The sequence below is a fragment of the Magnolia sinica genome, chromosome 6 (genome assembly GCF_029962835.1).
Source record: "Magnolia sinica isolate HGM2019 chromosome 6, MsV1, whole genome shotgun sequence".
Lineage (NCBI taxonomy): Eukaryota > Viridiplantae > Streptophyta > Magnoliopsida > Magnoliales > Magnoliaceae > Magnolia > Magnolia sinica.
In genome coordinates this window covers 15,532,809-15,557,087 of record NC_080578.1, presented here as the reverse complement: position 1 = coordinate 15,557,087, position 24,279 = coordinate 15,532,809, and the positions used below count along the sequence as shown (strand labels likewise).

The window sequence follows — 24,279 nt, the reverse complement described above, 5'->3', positions numbered from 1 at the left end:
GAGTCGCTGTTTGAGAACTGTTTTGCAAGAAAGCATTTCCCTAACAAAAAATGTTAATGGTAGATTGTTTCCTTTCACTTCCAACTTTTCCTCGTCCAAGTTTTAACAATATTGTCCTATCATTTTGCCTCTTCCCGATTCTGACAAGTGGGATTCATGGTTTGGTAATGCAGACCATTGATCTGTTGAGTCCCACTCCCAATGGGGAATACCCAAAATCCTTCAATATCAGAAGATCCAAAAGACCAACACTAGAATCAGAACCCTTTTCAGTTGAATGCGAGCCGTTGTATTTCTCTTTCTTAAGAATCCATCTGTAGTCCAGAAATTGATGATTAAGATCGCTCCATCGAGATCTTTGAAGCATAGTCCATCCACAGTGAGAGACAACAGACAAATGGTCTGGATTACCAAAACGTGGATCCAAGTTGTCAGAGTTGAAAGCCTGTGTACGGCAATGAATCATTTACTCTTGGCAGAGTATCATAAGGTTCCACCAACCACCCCATGTAGCAATATTCAAAATTTCTGGTCCCACCAGAAGTTTTGAAAATATTCAGTGGAGAGCATTGCAAAATTTCTGAGACTGTGTTTAGCTTCCTGCCCCACATGACAACAACTTCTTGCAATGGGTGTAAAGCATCCACTTTCTCACCCCATATAAGTATTCACATCATTTTAATTCTTTTACAGTTTGAAACAGCATTTCGTATCCCTTTACCTGTAACAGAGAAAGGTGCTGAGGCCGACGGCAGAGAGGGTGACTTATCAATGTATGCATGTCGCTCGTTGCCACTCCAGTATAAAATGATCCGATTGGTGCAGGCATGAGACCAACTATCACCTGCTTGACATGGATAGACAAGAATCACAAGATAATTGCATCAGCCTTCCGGGGGAAATGATGATTGGACCGATAATGAGACATTTACTAGTCATGTACTAGAAAGAATGGAAGAGATGAGCTGAAACTTCTAGTTTTACTGGCTTTATTTTCAATTCGCGCAATGTAGTGTATAAACATCACATCTAAGAATGGCGGATCCTTTGTCTTTGTTGACTTTTTTTAAAGTGATAATCACTTTATTGAGAAAGGCTGAAGCCACGGAACTACAAGAAGAATTTTATTTTCAAAGATCCTGCTGTTCCATTCCCTCCATATCACCCATGGAATCCAAAAAATACCAGACTCAGGTGATTTTTTTCCCCCCTTTAGAAGGACCGTGGATCTATACACAAATCACATCTCCCACGACCCATTGAACACCCAACTGCTACCAAATCTTCCTCAAAAGAATGCCCAAACTTACATAGCCGCATCATAAAACAAGAAAAATGGGGTTCACTGTCTCCAGTCCGGACTTGCACATGACGCACCAATTGGCCCTCCCTCCCTCCCTCCCTCCCATAAAGGAAATGTGAAGATCCGAGATCGGAAATCTCATCTTCCTTTTTTTTCCTGGTTTTGATGAATGCACACAAGGAGCATAGCACACTTAATCTAGTATCAATAAAAAAAAATTCCTTTTCTTTTCCCACTATTTCATGCTCTCTTAATTTCAATTTTTGGGGAATTGATTTTACTTTTCTCCATCATCAAACTGTATTTCTTTTCTTTTTCTTTTTGTCTCAATATTGTGGTATGGGGTTTGTGATCGGCGGTAACACTTGTGGTCCATCCCACGTAATTGGATTGCATTTTTATTCTAATTGAAGTAGTTAATTATGCCCCATTTACAAAGATGATTTGGTCACCATTTGTTTTTTTCACAAAACAACCCAGACCGTCTGCAAATTTTGTATTTGGAATGCATTTAGGCTTATTTGACACCTTCCAATTGGAATGCATTTCGGGCTCATTTGGCACCTTCCAATGGAATGCATTTAGGGTCCGTTTGGCACCTTCTAATTGGAATGTGGATTTGAATCTAATTAACAATTACAATGGAACCGATGTGAAGCGGAATCCTCATTTGTGTTTGGCAGCCTGTATAGGAATGCACTGTAATTGAAAATTTGTGTTTGAATGACTGTAATTGGAATGCATAAGAATTATTTAGAATATCTGGATTTTTAATTTTTTTTGTGGATGTTTGATGTTTCTGGTTTTCTCAAATGGGTCTTGCATTTTGAACTTGTACATCCAGTTGGCCTCTCCAATCTTGAATTTGGATATTGGGTGTTGTTGGTTTTCTCAAATGGGGCTTGCGTTTTGAACTTCTACATGTGCTTGGACTTCATCATATCTGGCTTTTTGGTATTGGGTATGGTTGGTTTTCTCAACGGGTCTTGCATTTTGAACTTCTACATCTGATTACTCTCAAACAGAGTTGCATTGCATTGAATGAGATTAATATTGGAATTGTGTAGGTGCAATTTGTAGCAATGGCCACTACTCAAGTTGCGGAAGTAAATTGTCCTTGTGGGGTAGGAAATGTTTAATCCCGCTATCACGCATTGAAAAAAAAAAATCTTAGCACGCATTTTAAAAGTGCCCTAGGAAGGTATGTATATGCAATTAAACTTTTAAGCAAAGAAATTTTATATAAATGATATTACATTGATTTTCTTGTTGGAAATCATTGCAGTGCATAACAATTGCAAGTTCTTCCATTGGTGCAATGACTACCAAGCACAACAGCTTTCCTCCAACATTGTAAGTGAACTGAAATTTGTGAAGAGGGAGCTAGAGCTAGCACAAAGGGAGAAGGAGCTAGATTTGGAACTAAAGGAGAGGGAACGAGAGTTGATACAGTAGGAGAGGGAGCTGGAACTCATTCAAAAGGAGCTAGTATTATCTAAAAAGGAAGTGGTTTGGTTTAAAGCAATTGAAGAAATATGTATTCAACACGGCAACTTATCAGTTGGAGCTACTGATGTGAATATGAATGTACTATCAACGGAAAAGGACCACTTTAAAGGGGAAGGTTGCAAGGAAATGATAGCAGATTTTGGAGTCAGAAGCTGCTGATTAAAGAGCACATTCTTAAGATGGTACCAGATGTTTGTGCAGTTGATAGTACCAGATTATGAATTAGTGATTGTGTTTTTCAAGTACATTATGGATACTTTTGTCATGTGATGGTTATTAGTCCTTTAAATGAATTTGACCACCAGTGTGATGGCGCGTTTTGAATTTGGATAGGTTTTAAACATTAGCTGTATATGCATGTCCTTTTAAGTGGATGTGAGCACTATGTGATGGCAGGTTTTGAATTTGGTCATGTTTCAAATGTCAGCATGTTTTGAAAGTAAGGCTATCAAATGTGAGGGCTATGGCTTGGCTATGATCTAATTCCTCCAATTTCTTACACATAGCCGCAAAATATTCCTCCACAAACATATTGTCTTGCTGCATATTTGTGCTTTTATGATGCAATTGATTACTTCTAGCTGAATCATCCTTCTGTAAATAGGACCTGACAGCATTATCCCATATGTCCTCTATGGTTTTTAGATGAAGTAGCCCACATGTAATATTGAGAAACCAAGCCATTTCTGAGCCTATTTGGAAGAGCCTATGACGCATGACGGATAGTCTTAACCTAAAATGATGCAATGAAATTAATCAACGAATTAATTAGAGAAATCAAAACACGAAATAAAGCTAATCTATCATAAGGTTAAAGAGTTCAAGCATTAAATGATGCTTCAGTTCAAGAATACATACAATTCTGCAGTGTAGGTCTTAGAGGATATTAATTAATTAAGACCTATGAAAGGTAGAACTTCCATCTAGCATAGGGATAAATCCTAGTTCAAAGGAAATCACCTGGTTTTATTAAGGTTTGGGTAAGTTAGGATTAGGGTTTTAAGATTTGGGAATTGAGGTTTTGATAATTATGTTTTTATGAATTAGGGTATTTTTTAGACTTCAAAGTTTTTTTTTTATCTTTTTGAAATACGGTTTGGGAATTAGGGTTTGAAGATGGGAAACGAAGAAGCAAGAGGGGGGGGATAAGATTATCTGAAAAGGGAATAAAAGAGGAATCACTCCATGGCTTCACACCAAACTCCAATCACATGAGGAATTTTGCCCCAAAACAAAGCAAGAAGAAAATTTCATTCAATAGCCAATAATGCCCTAAGCTTCATACGTCCAAGCCTTATATGCCATATTTGTGGTGTTTTTACAAAAACACCCTTAATACTATAAAATATCCAATCACCCCTAATATCAATTAAATCATAAAATAAACCGAAATAATCAAACTAACTAAACAAAATAACTAACACTAGTGTCTAATATGAGTCTACGATCAAGATGACCCAACGATCAAAATGGTCCAACGGTCAAGATGGTCCAATCGAGCCAACGGTCCAATACTCTCAAATAAGCAGCCCACATGCATCTTCTCAGTGTGGGGTCTTCAAAAATGTACGATCATGTATGTGGGGTCTTCAACATGGCTAGGAACTCGAATTGGGCCCACCAGGCTCCATGTAATGATCACCTAGCCATAAAGAAACAGAGCAACTCTCCTCCTCCTCTGACTATCTCTAAAGGTAGTCGGATGTCCTCATCAACCTATTAGATGGGCAGGTGGTGAATTCGTTCTAATATTATGGAGTTTGATGATGGAGAAAAGTAAATCAGTTCCCCATCAATTGAAACTAAGTAGAACTAGAACTAGACTAGATACTGGATTAAAAGTGCTATGCTCCTTGTGTGCATTCATTAAAACCAGGAAAAAAAGAAGAGGAAGATGAGATTTCTGACCTTAGATCTTTGTATTTCCTCTATGGATTTTGTGCTGCACTAAAATTAAGGCTTTTCCTTCCGTCACTATTTTTATCAATACCAGATTTTGCAAAATCATGTCTAAGAGAGAGAGAGAGAGAGAGAGTGAGAGGAATCCCTAATTCCCTATGGCAAGTGCCATGGTTACCCGCTTCACCACACAAAGGCTTTGGGGAGCCAGGACTTTCCATGCTAAAGTAATGCAGACATCAGTGGTGCACCCTTTAGAGTGTATCATAGGAGGAGGTGTCGCCGACATAGTACTGGAGTGGAAAAGTTGATGTGGATGGACGTCAGGTCCATCAGACCCATTTTCTAACACGTTACGAGTGCAAGAGCAACATGACCGCACCCTGACCACAGGCCCATGGGGCAGATTTCACACCTTGTTGCGCATGTGTTTTAGTTTTAGGGATTTTTTTTGTTATTTTCCTTATTTTCAGGAGGCTTTAGTGCATTTTTTGTTTTTTCGTGGCTTATATATACACTATGAGAAACTCTATTTTATTTAGTGAATGAATGAGAATTCGTATGTTTTCTTCCTCTTTTACCAAATATATTAGGATTTCAGGATTGACCCTTGGGTATTGAGGATTCTACCCCGATTTCAGATTTTCCTTCTTTATAAATCTTTGAGGTGCAGTAAAAGATAAGAATTTGCTGCCCTATAATTCGTACTCTCTTTCATCTCGAACCCAACTCTTCTTCATCTCTTTTGTTCCTCTCTAGATATTCCTTTTTTGTTTGAACAGAAAAGAGGCATGGCTAGTCAGGAAAATCGAATCCAAACTTGACTGTGGAATGGTTTATGCTAGATCAGAGATATCTTCATATCTCTAGGTCCTCCATTTTTATTGTTTATGTGATTTTATGCTAAGGAGCCTGATTCTAACAGAATGATTTCATCTTTATGTTGAGATTTACTTAATCGACGTGATTGAAAACAATTTTGATTAATTTTATTATTTAAATCTCTTCAACCTAATTATACATGTATCTATGGTTAGGCCATCTGATGCAGGACATGAAATTCAAGTATGATGTGCAAGAATTTAGGCTTAGATCATACCAATTTAGAAACATTTACACAAATTCCACATCCCGCATGATAGTCCAAACATTCAATAAAAGGGGAATCTATGCGCGTCCAGGCCGACACAGGCTAGGGCTGGACCAATAAAAATTATAAGCCAAACATTGTCAAAGGGAAATAAAAATCAACCACATATGCATAAGAATCAGTCCCTAATCTAAGTGATTCCCTAATTTCAATTCAAGGAACCCTAGGGTGAAAAAAATGAGCAAATAAATTAGGACAAATGCAAACTAAGGCTAGGGTTTAGAAAATAAGAATGAAAAGAGGAAAACTAAAGGAAAACTTAACCCGGAGAAAGCTCTTGCGTGCAGATGGTGACTCGGAGATGACACACGTACGTGGGTGGGCTGGCTGCACATATGATGGAAGTCCGCCTCCCCAAAGTGATGCCTAGGCCTTAGTCGGCCGGAGGAGACCTCCAATCCCTCCAAGTTTGACGACGATCCGACATAAGGTCGAGGCGTAATGCTCTGCCAAAGTTTCAACCTTCCTATAGGTCCAGATTTTGGAAACTGGCTGTAGGGGGGATGAATAGCTGCAAAAGCTGGAAAATTCAAAGCAATAATGATGATAGAAGATGAGAGATATGGATGGAAGAGGGTAGGGGCGAATGGGGATAGATGTGACTTCGCACCACGATAGTTAGCCCTTCGAAGAAGGGAGGCCTTTGCACCCACTTTTGAATTTTTTCACAACTCACGAAGAGAGCAGAAAAATAAAGTAGGAATTTTTATTAAACTTGAATGAATGAAAAGAACTACAAGGGGTGCCTATTTATAGGAAAAACCCTATACCCCAAAAACTCGCACCATGTGCGCAACCTATTACTTGGCGATGAAGTAAACTAAAATAAAAACCAAACAAAGAAATCTAAAGCGTTCACGATGTTCTAAATAATAACAATAAGCAAAACCTAAAATATGAAATCAATCCGACGAGTAGGCCACAATCATGAGATCCCATGATGGGCTTTTCTTGAATATCGGGCCCACTTTTTTTGAACTAAAACTTATCTTCTAGCTAGGAGGCTCTCCCTGGACGTCGTCATCGAGCCAGATCAATGATGGGGTCATCCTTCTACGTACGTACGTGTGTAGGGGGTGGTGTGCGTGCGCATGATGTCCCCATCAATTCTCCCCGGCTGTGAAGATTTCACCACCGGCGAAATAAAACTCCTGGACCGATCTAGGATGTCAGGATCAGGTCTCTGAAGCTCCTCAGTGAGCCACGTGTTGTCTAAAGCTGGGCGTGACTTTCATTTAACCAAGTACTTCTGAAACCCGCCGTCCGACGTGAATATTATCTGATGGTCCAGAATATCCTCTATTTCCTCTCTAGGTGTGGGAATGGTAGGTATATGAGGTAGAGGCTGAGAAAATGGGTCAAGAAGGGTAAGTATGGGACGTAGTAGCTGGGAAGATGGGTCAGGACAGGTAGGTATGAGAGGTCGAGGCTGGAAAAATAGGTCGGGACGGGTAGGTATGGGAGGTAGAGGTTAGAAAAATGGGTCGGAAGGAGTAGGTATGGGACGTAGTAGCTGGGAAGATGGGTCAGGACAGGTAGGTATGGAAGGTAGAGGCTGAAAAAATGGTTCGGGACGGGTAGGTATGGGAGGTAGAGGTTGAAAAAATGGGTCGGGAGGGGTAGGTATGGGACGTAGTAGCTAGGAAGATGGGTCGGGACGGATAGGTATAGGAGGTAGAGGCTTGGAAAATGGGTCGGGAGGGGACCATGGATCAAGGAAAATGTCTGATGAATCAGGATGGTTAGGCGAAAGGCTGGACAATGCATCAATGAGCCCTCGAAATGCAACTAGATCCTCCATATTGAATGTAAAACTAATTCACATGGAGGGTGGAAGATTTCCCACATACGTATTGAGATCGTTTCGTTTTATAATTTTGACGGGTCTAACGCTACGCACATGTAACTTACGAACGGACCCCGGAGGATACCACTTGGGCCTGGTGCGGACCATTACAGAGTCCCTTACATTGAATTCCTTAAAACATTTATACTGATTTGCAGAAAATTTGTAATGTTTATTACTAGTAGTGATCTTCTGCCTGATTTCTTGATGCCATGAATGAATGTGATGCACAAAGGACTCTGCAGGCTCTAACGGCCTATGGGACAGTGACATAGGGACAAGATCAATAGGTTTCTCAGGTTTATAACCAGTAACAACTTCATAAGGACTGAGACCTGTGGACCTATCGACAGAACTATTAAACGCAAACTCGGCTGTAGGTATTACGGTGTCCCATGTTCTGGTGTGCTCTATATCCCTCTTAGGGGGAAACTCATCCGGTAGATCATCAGGAAAGACATCATGAAACTCATCCACTACCGGAATGGCCTCAGTAGGTAACTCTACACTAGCATCTGGTGTACTTTCTCTAGCCACGAGGCTGCACATGTTGTACCCCTCAAAATTATGGTCTTGATGTCCCTCATGGGGTGAGGGTACAGGTGCACGCCCATGACTGATTCCTTAGCCACCTCCATTCATTGGTCTATCCTCCTGGCCACCTGCCTGAGATTGACCATCTTTCTTAATGGTGGGGTTTGTCTTGAGGGAGGCCTCTATTTGGTTAAGGCGTTGATCTATGTTTTGTTCCAAACGCTTACCCCAAGACTCGATCTGCTGGGACAGCTTGTTTAATGACTCTAGCAATTGTTCCATGTTTAGTGTAGGGTGTTAGCCAAAACCATGACCTGTATGTGTTGGACGTACAACTTGCAACTCCACCTAAGGACTTTCTATGACGACTATATGGGACTAAATGATCCTATGAGACTCTATATGAGGGAAACTACGCAGTGCTACTAAAATCCAACAATATAGTTGTCAAAATAAAGGAATAACAGAAAGTTACAGCAATGTAAATTGGTAACTTCCTGCTAACAGAAATTTCAGCAACTAATATTAGGGACTATGGACTCCTAAAAGCTACATATGATGAACTGAATGCATGATGGACTCAAACAAACTAATCCTAAACATGTAATGTATTCCCCTATAAGAACCCTAAGCTTTGATACCAAATTTGATGCAGGACATGAAATTCAAGTATGATGTGCAAGAATTCAGGCTTAGATCATACCAATTCAGAAACAGTTACACAAATTCCACATCCCACATGATAGTCCAAACATTCAATGAAAGGGGAATCTATGCAGGTCCATGCCGACACAGGCTAGGGCTGGACCAATAAAAATTATAAGCCAAACGATGTCCAAGGGAAATAGAAATCAACCACACATGTATAAGAATCAGTCTTTAATCTAAAGGATTCCCCAATTTCAATTCAAGGAACCCTAGGGTGAAAAAAATGGGGCAAATAAATTAGGGCTAATGCAAACTAAGGCTAGGGTTTAGAAAATAGGAATGAAAAGAGGAAAACCTGACCCAGAGAAAGCTCCTGCGTGCAGATGGTGACCCGGAGATGACACACGTGCACGGGTGGGCTGGCTGCATGTGTGATGGAAGCCCGCCTCCTCAAAGTGACACCCATGCCTTGATCGGCCGGAGGAGACCTCCAATCCCTCTAAGTTTGACGACGATCCGACGTAAGGTCGAGGCGTAGTGATCCGCCAAAGTTTTAGCCCTCCTACAGGTCCAGATTTTGGAAACTCGCTGTAGGGGGATGAATAGCTGCAAAAGCTGGGAAATTCAAAGCAATAATGATGATAGAAGACGAGAGATATGAATGGAAGAGGGTAGGGGTGGATGGGGATAGATGTGGCTTCGCACCACGATAGTTAGCCCTTCGAAGAAGGAGGTTTTCGCACCCACTTTTGAATTCTTCCACAACTCACAAAGAGAGTAGAAAAATAAAGCAGAGATTTTTATTTAACTTGAATGAATGAAAAGAACTACAAGGGGTGCCTATTTATAGGGAAAACCCTATACCCCAAAAACTCGCACCATATGCGCAACCTATTACTTGGCGATGAAGTAAACTAAAATAAAAACCAAACAAAGAAATCTAAAGCGTTCACGATGTTCTAAATAATAACAATAAGCAAAACCTAAAATATGAAATCAATTCGACGAGTAGGCCACAATCATGAGATCCCATGATGGGCTTTTCTTGACTATCGGGCCCACTTTTTTTGAACCAAAACTTGTCTTCTAGCTAGGAGGCCCTCCCTGGACGTCGTCATCGAGCCAGATCAATGGTGGGATCCTCCTTCTGCGTACGTACGTGCGCAGGGGGTGGTGTGCGTGCGCGTGTGCGCATGATGTCCCCATCACCATCACATGTCCCTGCATCACAAAGCAGAAGGGGGAGAATCATTTGGACTTACTAACGATCTGGTGAACATGGATTTTGCTGAGAACTGACCATCCGGCATCCACTCCAAACCTTTCTGTCAATCACCGCACTATCAATGTGCATAGCAAGATTCTGCTTGATAGAGACTCGAACTAAGCTGCCTCCTCATCATCCAGATTTCTTCTCATTCCAATGTTCCAAACAATTGGATTTCCACGAAAGTTGTAACAATTACTAACAAAATCTTCCTTGCTAGCTGCAATCAGGAATAGAAGCTTGTATGTCACTGATAACAGACTGTCGTTCAGCTACACATCCATCCAAAACCTGATTTATCACCTTTTCCCACTAAAAAACCCATGCCTCTGCCAAATTCGCCTCCCATTCTTGCAGCTAAGCACCTGTCTACCAATGTTGCTCACATATTTCCATATCAACCCACTCCACCTGTCCCCAAAACCCCGAAACCATCCACCATATGTCTCCCAATACTTTCCCCCTATTAATTTCCTCCACAAACCACAATGCTTCTGGTTCCCCACCAAATCTCCACCCATTTGCTAAACGAATCCCAATTCTTTTCCTTAATGTTACCAATCCCATGACCCCCATACTGCAATGGTTTTTGCACCTCCTTCCAACTACTACATGGAACTTGTGTCCCTCTTGGCAGCCCTCCCACAAAAAACCTTTGGATATGTTCAATCTTTGAAGCCACCGCAACGCGAAATTTGAAAAGAGACGGGTAATATACCGAAAGATTGGCCGAGGCCACCTTGATAAGAGTAATCTTCCTCCAGTACCTTTTCATCTATCAAGCTTCGTACCAATCCTCTTGACAATCGGATCCAGATCATGGATTCCCCCCAAGGGGGAGGCCCAAGTAGACACACGTCAGAAGAGCAGAGCAAAAGATAACTGAACAAGAAAGGACTAAGAATCAAAAATGATTTCAGAAACTGTCAGAGGAGCCAGCGAAGTGTATTGTTCATGTTTACAATTCATAGGAGAAAGTAGGCACGAAAAATGGCTCAAGTTGGTCTCAAAAGTCCTTGAAGTATCTACAGACAAAAAGCATTAGTGCTTTACTACCAAAAAACTATTGTGGAAAATTAATTTGGGAGAAGGGAGCAAGAACTTAACAAGTCCAGAAACAGATAGCATACACAATAGGCAACACTAGAAACAGTAATTAAGGGCCTGTTTGGATGGGGTTTGAATGGTGATATTTTCAGTACTTCAATCCAAATTCCAAAAGGATTTGTATCCAAACAAGTCAGACACATGATTTACCCAAACATCCCCAACCCCCAACCAAAATAAATAAATAAATAACAAGAAGAAGAAGCAGAAATGCATTAAAATTTAAAAGGGTGCCAAAATTTTGTTTCAAATCTGTTTCATCTCCTGCTTGAAATGAATAGATCAGGCTAATCCTATTGTATTCAATCAACCGTCACATACAAACATGCCCTAAATGCACAGAATTCTATGATGAGCTTTTCCAAGTGCAGTGTTTAGAAATGGCAAAGAGAAAATGAAGAGCTGCAGACATTACCTAGTGCAAGAGTTAACTGGAATGAACCTCCCGTAATCTTAGTGGTTACTTGATTCAACAATACAACCTGCTCAAAGAAGATATGGATGAATGTAACAAAGTTACTGGAAAAACAAATTTACTTGAGAAATGACCCATTCCCATAGTTTTAAGTCAATGAAGACCATTTATTTTTATTTTTATTTTTATTTTTTTATTTGAAGATTAATGAAGACCATTTATATTATAATATTGGAGTAAAGCTTGAAAATGTGTATAGCAACTACCAAGCACAGTAAATGTTTTCTAATCTCCAGCCAAAAAGAATCCTTTTTTATTATTCGGTTGTTAAAAATCAACAAGGCTATAGTTCAATCAAGAGAAAGAGCTGATCCTCACCGCCACACTGTACTTGTTGGCCAGTTTCATCAACTTCAAAGCCATTCCACCAAGTACTCTAGTCCTGAGAGCCAAATCATCAAAATCTTGACGGAAGTGAAAGGTGATACTGTCAATGATAACGATTTTTACCTGCAAAAAGGTCCCATTAAGTAAAACAATGCAAGAAATATGAAGCAAGAGACAGAGTAGTTTCCACGTGCCTATTAAAAAGTAAAATTAGAGAAGTTACATCATAATGTCTACAAAAAGGATAGAGCCTGTTTCATTTACTGTAATTACTGTGAATTAAAGGTTAATCATTTCCTTTCACTGTTTGGAAGAGGTGCAGAATTTCACCTTGACCAGGCAAAACGCTCACCTTGTAACAGGTGTTTCCAAGCGAAAACTCTGTGGGCCCTAACATGGTGTATTTGTTACATCCATGCTGTCCATTCATCAGATCATTTTAGGGCATGAACCCAAAATCGAGGCAGATCCAAAGCTCAAGTGGACCACACCACAGAAAATAGTGGGGATTGAACGCCTACTATTGAAAACTTCTTGGGGCCTACAGAAGTTTTGGATCAAGCTTATATTTGTGTTTTCCCTTCATCCATGCCTGGGTGACCTTATGACCAGGTTGGATCTCAAATAAGCATCATGGTGAGCCCTACGTGTGGGCATCATTATTCCCACTGCTTCCTGTGGTGTGGTCCACTTGAGCTTTAGATCTACCTCATTTTTGGGCTCATGCCCTAAAATGATCTGGCAAAATGAATGGATGGCGTGGATAAAACACATACATCATGGTGGGGCCCACAGTTTTGCCACACAGACTGCCCAAAAGGTGTAGATGTCAACATTTTACATCTGACAGCTGACCGATTTTACCAACGTAAATAATAAATTTTGAATTTGGTCAAATTACAAGTAAATACAGCAAATTAAATAGGCCCATACATACATACAGAAGAAGAAGAATGAATGAATGAATCATGAAATTCTGCATCCGTCAACATTGCTTGTTAACAAAAACCTTCAGCAGAAAGTACTATAGCTTATTATTCTGCTTACATCTTTCTGCTCTGCGATGAATTTGTCTAAGTAGTTTATCACCGCAATTTGCTCAGTGTAACTGCAGATCCGGAAGTAGAATATGTTTGCCAGGAAAGCTTTAGGCTGCATTTTTTCTTGGCATACTTTAACATCCCTCTGTTGAACAACAAAACTATTAAGTGTGTCTTGAATACATGCTTCAGCAATTTGAAAAGCACGCTCCACCCTGAAGCTGCCTTCTGTATCTGGCACCATGCAAGCATAATCTTACTAATTATGATAACAGAACAGTGTAAAAAGGTGAATGGATATGCCAACAAAGAAGCTTGGACAACCTATGTAAACTGCTTTTCCTCCTAGGCCACCATAATCAACTGGAATTTGCACATTAATCGCAAGCTGTATCCTGCATATTCATGTATGAATTGAAATGCTAACAAAAAGGATGACTACACAAAAATCGATCAAATTGAACTTGAGCAAGCAACCATACCCCAGCTGTGTTTTGCCAATGCCTGGGACTCCACCTAAAAACATGTCCAAGGCAATTAGAGGAAATCGAGAAAGATTCATACTTTACAACTAATATACACTCTGCTTTGTATCATATTGAAAAAAAATAAATTTAAAGATAATAGAAATTTAACATGTAGGTATGCACTTAAAGGTATCATCAAATTGACCCCGACCCCCACCCCCCCCCAAAAAAAAAACACTAACCAACTTCAGTAATTTCTTTGCAGTTTATTCCTCCACCCAGTATGGCATCTAAATCTTCAGAAGATGTCGTAATGTGTGTCTGAGTCTGCTCCTCACGTAGCATATCCCAGGCAGTCTGTGCCCCTGCATGAGATAAGAATCAGCAAGAGGGAATAAAAAGATTCTTGCTAAGTCCACAAATGCTATCCTCACACGTTTGTGGAACATTAAGCATCAGGCAGTCAGCACCGTGTAGATGACCTGGCTGAAATAGCAGGCAAGTTTATTCATCAGAACGGTCACGTATGTTGTACATTGAATGTGGACGACAAGCAATTTCTTTAAACCATCCATCATTTTTGTACATATATGCCTGCCATCAGCATTGGTGCTGACCTGATGCAGGGTTGGATGTCCCACACACATGCAAGTTAGGCAAATGTAGAAGCGTGCAGAAGTGCGTGTGGGCTCCGCAAAGCTCAAATATAAGAAAATTGTATATTATTTATCTAGATTAAAAATGTGATGGGTTGGATATCTCTGTGATAATACAGAAAACAAACTCCACTTTATTGCATCAGATGGTACATTCATGGTCACAGAAATAATTTATGAGTCAACTCAATGCAAATCAACTACACTCTTCTCCAGGTCACCAGAAACTATCCATGACCACTTTTGGGTTCCTGCATTGACCGGGGGAGTCTTAGCCATGTATTGACTCAGGTGCATGTAGTCGTAATGACAGCATGAGTTCCCCTGTAGCCTCAAAACTAGAATCAGGGACCAAGGGATGGAGCACGACAAACAAGCAGATCTATAATGTCAATATAATTGTTGTTACAAAATTGTTGCATTTCCTACCTCCTAGTCTAGATACACTACCCTAACGCCATTAATTTACTTCTTCATGTTCATCTCACAGTTTGCTCAAACTTTATCTGATCAATCAATGATGGGTAGCCCACTTGGCTACTTTCCAACTGACACAACCCTCAAGTCAGACACTGCTTCAAGTCTTCAACTGAAACATTCATCAGGTCTGCATGGTTCTCACTAATGCAATTTCCACCACAGTTGATCCACTTGCCTAGAATCCTTTCAGACTGCTAGTGCAACTGGATTCTCTCACAGTTCAGCCCTACATTGGGGTCATCTCAATCTTCGAGTTATGCTAAATCCAAAGAAGATCCAAATGGCATTTAGCTGTTCACTTAGCTTGCAATGGGTGAAGCCATTCTCGTATCCTACAACTACAATCAAGGTATTCCACAACAGTAATGGTGGTCATAACGGCCACCACCGTTACCTTTATGATATGGGCTGTAACGGCCATTACGGTCTCTTTTTTCTTATTTAAAAAATAAAAATAAAAAACCGAAAAACCTGTATTAGCCCCATAATGGACCGTTATGGGGCCATTACAGCCTTTACAGGGGGTGTAAAGGGCCATTACGGGTAATTTTTTCTATAACAGCTGTTATGACCCGATAACATGTAATGGTTGCCACTGTTACCTTTACTTAATGGCCGTTACGACACACCATGCCTGCAATAGATAACTCACAAAAAACACAACAAATTATAGTAGCCCAAACTGCCAAGGCCATCAGATGATTCCATTCATTGGAGATTAACTCAGACATTTCCTCCTTTGATCATTCTAAAACTAGGCAAGCCCTAGGTTGCACTTAGCCACCCTCATGGCTCATCATTACTTTGTATCTAAGGTCTTCTGTTATGCCCAATCTAGGCAAGTCTGACACAGCATTTTCCCGTGCTCTTAACCCAAATAGGTAACTCACAAGAGCCACAAAGTATATTATAGCACCCAGACTGCCAAAGGCATTAGACCAGAACATGCCTTGTGGAAAAGAGTGGGAGCATATTTCCTCAAGGAAAGAAGAAGTCTCTCTTCTCAAGAAAAGGAAGCATCTAAGTTTTATTTTTAAAAAAATTAGAAATGCTTTTGTATTTAAATATATAACGAATGTTGATTATACCTATACAAACTTAAGAACGTCTGCACTTTAAAATAAATAATAATAAATAAATAAATAAATAAAACAACTCAAGGTAAAGCTAGTCATTAGGGAATGATTGCAGCCATAACTGGTGTTGGTAGTAGGTCTCAAAGCAAGTGAAGGCCTATTGAAGAGCAGTCATAGAGTGTGAGATTGATGCTCCACTAAGGGTACATAAAACTAAACAAAAATCGACACCCACAATTAGGCATCGCAAAACAGCACCCCAAATGATGAAATTGACGACGATCATCCAATTACAATGCTATGCCAATTGTCAAAGCATACTGAAACGGAGAGCTTTATAACATTCGCCACTCCCAGGTGGACATTAAGAGTCTCTGTTGTGTTGCCCTTTTCAAAAAAGAACTGTCCATGTAAAGCAATAGGCAGATTGTAAGAAGTATTCCAGGCCTTTTGGATAATCCCTTGTAGCTTCTCCTCATTCAATAGTAAATCCACCACCTTGGCAAATGAAGTTATTTGCATGCTTTTGTTATTCTTAAGTCATACCGTTCTTAAACATGTAATAGAGAGAGAGAGAGAGAGAGAGAGAGAGAGAGAAGAGAAGAGAAATGAGATAACCGAAGAAGAGAGAGAGGACTACAATAACCTCCACAAGCCCCCACCTCTAATTCTTTATTAGATTAGGAATTCACTACTTAATGTAAAATTACAAGTATGCCCTTCACTCTTTAAGTCATTGTAGTACATCAGCCCATTGGCTTAAGACTTAACCCGACACACGTTTAGGCCCAAAAACCAATCCAAATCACATAAGAACCGAAGTTGGCCCACTAAACCACACGTGTGATCAATGTGGGCGATTCTCTCTTTTCTGTTTCCCTTTTGTATAGTTTTGTTGGTTCTTTTGGTTTAAAAAATTTGTTCATCCTCCAAAAAAAAAGAAAAAAAAGAACATTCCCTCTCAAACTGGAGCATATACATCATGAATGCTGGGCTTGACAAAGAAGAGATCATGATGAACATGATTTAAAGCCATCGTTAACATGTCTGCCACTTGATCTTGAGACTTGATACAACGGCATACATATTTCCTTACTAACAACCTTCTCCTTGATGAAGTGACAATCTACTTTGATGTGCTTGGTTCTTTCATGATAAACCGGGTCGTTAACAATGAAAGAAGCAGCTTAACTATCACAACAATCTCACAAAGATATCAATTATGAACTCAAGCTCGCACATTAATGCCTTCAGCCAAATGAATTCACACGTTGCGTGGGCTATTACCTTGTAATGTATTATGCCTTAACGCTTGAACGACAACTACACTCTGCTTCTTACTTCTCCATACAACAAGATTACCACCTAAGAAGGTACAATAACCCTTTGTAAACCGCATATCGGATGAAGAGCCAACCCAATTTGCATCTGAATACCCTTCTATCTAGAGATGGGCATTTCCCTTTTAGAGAATACCATGACCAGGAACTCCCTTTAAATACCTAAGGATGTGAACCACAACCTCTATATGAAGAATAAGATGAGCCTACATGAACTAACCAACTACATTGATTGGATAAGTAATATCTGGTTGGTTAATTATTATATAAATCAGTTTTTCAACAAGTCGTTGATATCTCCTTGGATTATCAAACAGTTCTTCTTTGATCCACACACAACTTTTGATTTGTATCCATTGGAATTTTGACAGGTTAGCTCCCAGGAGATTTGCTGCTTTCAGTAAATCCATCACATACTTTCGTTGTGACAAATCAATGCCCACCTTCAACCTTGCCACCCTAATGCCCAAGAAGTATTGAAGGTGACCTAAATCCTCTATATAGAAGTGTTGCTGTAAAAACTTCTTCAACTTGTCAATACCTATATTGTCACTACCAGTGACGATGATATCATCCACGTATACAACCAACACAATAACACCTATCTCACTTCGTCTTACAAAGATAGTGGTCAGCCTAGTCATGCTTCATCCCAAGTTCACATATCACCTTACTAAACTTGTAACCAAGCTTGTGGAAATTGTTTTAAACTATAAATTGACTGCTTAAGGTGGCATACTTTATTTGACTCCTCTGAGCAACAAAGCTAAGCAATTGCTCCATATAAACTTCTCCAATAAGATCTCTATGAAGAAAGGCATTCTTTGTATCAAGTTGATACAATGGTCAATCCAAATTTGCAGCAATGAAGACAACTACACATGTAGAGTGAAGTTTGGCCACAGGAGAAAAAGCCTCTACGTAGTCAACTCCTTGGGTCTGAGAAAACCCTTTTGCAACTAATCGAGCTTTTAATCGGTTCATTAAGCCATCATGTTATACTTCAACATCTACACCCAATTGCACGCTTTTCAATAGGTGGCTCAGCTAATGTCCAAGTTTGATTTTGATAGAGTGCAGTCATGTCTTCTTCCATAGCACGTTTCTACTAAGCATTATTGAGAGCTTCCTAGAAAGAGTGAGAAACATATACGGACAACAAGAACATGGCAAATTGTCGAAATGAAGGAGATAAGCCAGTAGAGGAAAGAAAATGAGATATAAGATGTTAACTATAAAAATGTATACCCTTACACGAGCAATGGGCAAGTCACCTTCATTTGATGGTATCGGTGAAGTCTTCGACAGTGTAGAATGACTGATTGAGGACACATTTATATGCACTCCATCTTCTCTCTTGGAACATCTATAGTAGACCTGTAGAGGTAGATCTACATGAACATCTTCCATATCGAAGTTGTGTCTAGCACAATGGGTAGAGTAGTAGAGCCTTCTTCAAATTGCAATGATTGTCCTCCCTCAAAGAATTATGGAGTATGTTCAAAAGAATGTATATCGACCGAAATGTAACACCTACGAGTAACAGGATTATAATATTTGTATCCTCTTTAGGTATGAGAATACCTAAGAAAAATGTACTTCACAACTTTTTATTCAAAATTGTTAGAATCATGGTCAAACTAATGTACGAAACACATACAACCAAATACCTTAGGAGAAAATTGAAAATGTTTGACTATAATGACGTAAGACAAAAAGGAGATTTTTCATCCAATTTATTAAATAGCATGCAATTATAACAAAGTCACTCCAAAACTCTTTTCGGAACCTTCATATTTAACAACAATGCCCTAGCAACCTCAAGCAAATGTCAATTCTTACATTTTATTACTCCATTTCGTTGTGGCATGTATACACATGAAGTTTGGTGAAAAATGCCATGAGAAAGAAGATATGAGTCGAAGTCGTGAGATACATATCCCTTTGGATTGTTTGAATGTAGAATACACACTTAAGCTTTGAATTGAGTTTGTACTTGCATATGAAATTCCTTAAAACAAGAGAACACTTCAAAACAATCGTTGTATAACCACGTTATTCTTGGGCAATCATCAATAAAGATAACAAAATATTTGAAAGAAGATAAACTAGTAAGACGAACTAGACCCTAAACATCAAAATGTGTCAAATAGAAACGTTTATCACTTCCTAAATCCACAAGATGAAGAAATAACACAATATGATACTTGCTTAATTCACAAACCTCATACTCTAGCCTAGACACATATGACAGTGACAAGACAAGACTCTTTAAATTACTTAAAGACAGATGACCAAGCCTGGAATGCCACTAATGAGGAAAGACATTTGTTCATAACCCAGCTCCAGTTGTTGCACTGTCAAGGTAATAGAGTTCATTCACTTCGTATCCTTCATTAATCATCCTCCCCGTCTTTAGATCACGAAATTCACAATAGGAATGATAGGATTTGATAGAACAGTTTAAGGATTTGGTTATTTTACTTACTAACAATAAACTCAAATGAAATATAAGAATATAAAGTACTAATGATAATGAAAGAGTTGGGTACCAACTCCAAATACACAGGTTGAGGTACCATCCGCTAATGTTACAAAGGAAATAAATGAAGACTGGAATAGCTGAGATAACACGCTATGCTTACCGATCATATAATCAGAAGTTCTAAAGTCAATGACTCAAGGAACACTCTCAAAAGTACAAATATATATATATATATATATATATATATATATATATATATATACCTAATTGAGCAAGAGTAGTTGAGGATGAGGCATGAGTGGAGCAATCTTTCAAAAGCTTGGCATACTTTTCCTTGAACCGTGTAATTGTATCACCTAAAGTACTTGGTTTAGAATAGGTGGAGATAGACTTGGAGACAACCCTCAAAACCATCTTTCAAAAGAACGAACTTGATTTTCCCAAGTTAATTTACCAACAAGATTCCAACACATACCAAATATGTGGATATTGAGCCTACAATGAATACAACACCGACTACCACATCCGTGACCACCAAAATCTATGCTACAACGACCCTATGTACCCCTGCCTCTAAAATGACCTTCCTTAGAATCTCTACCACCAAACAGTCCACCAAGACCACAACCACCTCGACTTTCCCCATCCCTTCCACCATGTGCATAAATAAATAATGATGAACTTTGTGCATTTATGCTAGTTGTCCACTAAACTAGGACAAATGCCTCTGTGGCATATGGAATTTCACCACTCCAAAGGATCTGAGCTCATACATGCTCAAACTTAGGATGAAGACCAAAGAGGAATTTAACAATACAAAATTCCTCCCTCTACCACTGCATGGTCTTATAGCAAGTCGACAATGGTTAGTATATATTCAGTTCTTCCCACATGCCTCTCAAGGCTAAGTAATATTCCCCCACACTCTTATCCCCATGTTGGAGAGCAAAAATATTCTAGAATAACTCATAGATGCAAGTTAAGTTCTTCTCACCCAAATACCTCTCCCTAAAGTTTTCCCACATTTCTTTGGTTGTCTTAAAGAAGATGGCATTCGCATTGATGTGAACTTTCATACTATTCCACAACCACACTCTATTCTAAGCATCTTTTGCCACCCAATCATCATATTCTGTTAAGTCTTTTGTAAGCTTGGGGGAAATCAAATACTTTAACTTTCTTTTACCCATAAGAAAAACTTTTACAGATGTGGCCCACTGTAGTAGGTAAGTTACTCCTTTAAGTTTAGTCAATGCGATTTGCAGATTCATCAACTCGGATGTAGACAAGAGATTACTCTTGGTTTCATTCTTGACATCCATATTCAAAGAAATAAATAAATCAAACACACGAGAGAAGAACTTTTTAACTTAATCTTACCAAAACATGCACTTCAAGATGACACATATCCATAGACACAATCAATTGGGAACAGTAGTTGCTTCGCGTCTTTCACTTGTACACTTGATCTCCAATCTTAGCCATCAAAAAACTTCCACACACAACTATTGTCTTCAAATCTTACCGCAATGGCCTACTTTGACCCATCATAGTGGTAGAATATGAAAGTGGGCCCCACACACCTTCACAAAACATGATTACACCATTCATCAAGTGGAGGTACAACGATGGAATGGATTTATGTTAGATCAACCCCAAACACATTAGGGTTTTTTTTTTTTCCAAAAAGGTGGGAGGCCTACAACTGTAACGGTGGCTGTAATGGCCACCACCGTTACCTTTACGATACGGGCTGTAACAGCTGCCGTAACAGCCATAACAGTCTCTTTTTTTATTAAACAAAAAACCTGAAAAACATGTATCGACCCCATCACGGACCATTACAAGGCCGTTACGACCTTTACAAGGGATGTTAAAGGCAATTACGAGGGCTGAAATGGCCTTTAGGGGTCTTCTTTTTTTTCCGTAACGGCTGTTACGACCTTTATGACCCCATAACATGTAACGGTTACCATCATTACGGCACGCCATGACTGTAGCACACCACCGATGTGACTTTGTTGATTAGAAAATTGGTTGTACATTCATACAGGTGGGCACCACGAAAGAACAAGGCCACACCTATCATATACTTACCCTATTCCGCACTAAACAAACACTTTAGGGTTTCATAAAAAGAAGAAGAAAGAAGAAGTAATGGGAGAAAAGGGAAATGAGACGGTGTATTAGATCAATGGCACTCTAATACCATGTTCTTAAACATGTAATGGAGAGAGAGAGGGAGAGAGAGAGAGGAAAAATGAGGAAAACGAAGACGAGAAAAAAAGGGGACTACAATAGCCTCCACACACCCCCACCTCTATTCTTAATTAGATTAGCACTAGTAGGGGTGTCAGTGAGCCGGGCTTGGGCCAGAAAAATCAGAATTTTGAATAGGGCCAAAACGACGACCTGGCCCGAAACAGTTCAAAAGCCGGGACAAGACCTACACCAGGCCTAGCCCATTGACAGCCCTAAGCATTAGTGCTTCACTAATTAATGCAAAATTGCAAGTATACCATTCACCCTTTAAGTCATTGTAATACATCATCCCATGGGCGTAAGACTTACCCCAACAAACATTTAAGCCCAAAAACCAAACCAAATCACATAAGAACAGAAGTTGACCCACTAAACAACACATGCGATTGATATGGGCCATCAACACATACTATACTTACATGCCTAAAGGCCCTAAACATAATACATTCATTGTCTGGATCCATCACATTGTTATTCTATCTAATATTGTATTAGATACATGTATTCATGTGTTTGCAGTTAAAAGGTAGAAAAAGGAAATTACAACCTTAGAAAACTCATAGGCAAAAAGCCTGACAAATTATTTACAATTAATGTTCCTATGGACTCCATCTCTACATTATAAAATTCTAGAACTCGACAGTCAATGCGAATGGATGTTTCTTTTATCTAATGTCTAAACAGTTGCATGAAGAAAACTATTCAAATAAACATAGTTCAGAGATAGAGTCGTACCAGCAACAATACTACGACTTCCATCTGATCCTTCAGATTTACTACTTTGCGATGCAAACTTCAAGTGCTTCATTATTGGATATATTTAAATCTGTCCCAAAAGAGAGAGAGAGAGAGAGAGAGAGAGAGAGAGAGAGAGAGAACCATGTTTTGGTGATGCTTGTGACATTTTAACCATGGAACCGTACAAAACTGGCGGTAGCAAAAGCAGGGGCCTATTGCAATGCACATCTGCCATCAGAACCGTGCATCAGGTGTGCCCATGATGTGTTTATGCCTTCAACCCGAGCATCGGATGTGCCCCGCCATGATGTGTGTATGCCATCCAATCAGGTGTGCCCCACCGTGATGACGGAACGCCCCAAAAAATCAGGCACGTGAATTTGTACTTCTTTGGGCGTTTTCGGTTGATTTCTGCGGTGTGGTCCATCTTATGATTGGATTGGCCTGATTTACAGATATGAAGACAAGGATTGGGGATTACACCTGATGGAGGGTTTGGATGGCATACACGCAGCATGTGGGGCCCACTTTTGCCCAATATTACTGGATCATTCCTCATTTAGAATACAAAAAAGGCCCCTTCTTGATTCGATACGCCTCGGTGGGTACGCCTGGGGGCGTTTTTTCTACATTTCTTCTACAGGATAGGTAGAAGAGGAGGTTACCTCGGACTAAGTCGGTGGAAGAGAGAGAAGCGAAGAACCGTAGATTTCTGTAGCCCGCGGGAAGGAGCTTCGATTTCAGAGAATGGGAGAGAGGCCGGATCGGGGATTTCCATTTCTCGATTTCGACCCTAGCAGGGGTTTTGTAGTTCGCCAAACCCCCAAACTCGCCTCGCGCCTCCGTTTTGAAATTGGGGAGTTGGTTAGGTGCGACACCGCCTTACCCAAGACGGTGCGGCCCTAACCGTGGGGCCCACTTTGATATATGAATTATATATCCACCCCGTCCATCCGGTTTTCCAGACCATTTTAGCAATGATTCGAAAAATGAAGCAGATCCAAATCTCAGGTGGACTATACCTTAAGAAACAGTGGTGAATGACTATTAAAAACTTCTGGTGGGCCACAAAAGTTCTGAATCAAGTTGATATTTGTCTCCCTTGATCCAGATTTTTGGGGTTTATCTACAGGTTGGATGGAAAATAAACCTTACATAAACATAATAGTGAGGCCAAGGAAGTTTTCAATGGTGGATCATTCAATCACCACTGTTTCTTAAAATATGGTCCATCTAAGATATTGATCTGCTTCATTTTTTGACTCATAATTTAAAATGATCTGAAAAAAAAAAAGGATGGACGGCGAGGATATACAATACATACATCAAAGAGGTTCCCACGGTAAGAGCTGTACCGTTTTGGGTGAGGCCTCGTATATAATAGTCAGGCAGCGCGTGATGCTTTATACGCGGGCACTTGTAAATCTGTACGCGTTGCGTTAGTTTAACTTACATTTAACTGAAATGTCGTCGAACCCACTTTGCTCATTTTGAGTCCCAAAATCAGATTAGTTGAGCAATCGTAACCTCGATCTGTGAAAACTTGTTCGTTGAAATATGACCATTGGGTATTTTCAATTTTAACCATCCAATAAATGTCCACTAATATGATAGTAATGTTATTAAATAAGTATAATTTTTTATACATTTTTACATTTCAACTGAGACAT

General features: G+C 39.7%; 1 protein-coding gene across 4 annotated transcripts; it reads right to left on the bottom strand.

The window, feature by feature from the left end:
• Window positions 1–481: 481 nt before the first annotated feature.
• LOC131248369 (DNA repair protein RAD51 homolog 3) lies at window positions 482–23,413 on the bottom strand. Of its 4 annotated transcripts, XM_058248633.1 has the most exons (10): window positions 23,275–23,413; window positions 22,607–22,697; window positions 18,399–18,501; window positions 13,815–13,937; window positions 13,588–13,621; window positions 13,430–13,500; window positions 13,113–13,339; window positions 12,057–12,188; window positions 11,679–11,745; window positions 482–844 (listed from the first exon to the last, which is right to left on the bottom strand). In XM_058248633.1, exons 2-10 carry the CDS (start codon window positions 22,628–22,630, stop codon window positions 669–671), a joined length of 957 nt encoding a protein of 318 aa, XP_058104616.1. In that variant the 5' UTR covers window positions 22,631–22,697; window positions 23,275–23,413; the 3' UTR covers window positions 482–668. The 4 variants fall into 4 exon arrangements, with proteins under 4 accessions (XP_058104616.1, XP_058104618.1, XP_058104617.1 ...); XM_058248635.1 differs by lacking the exon at window positions 11,679–11,745; XM_058248634.1 differs by lacking the exon at window positions 18,399–18,501.
• Window positions 23,414–24,279: the final 866 nt, after the last annotated feature.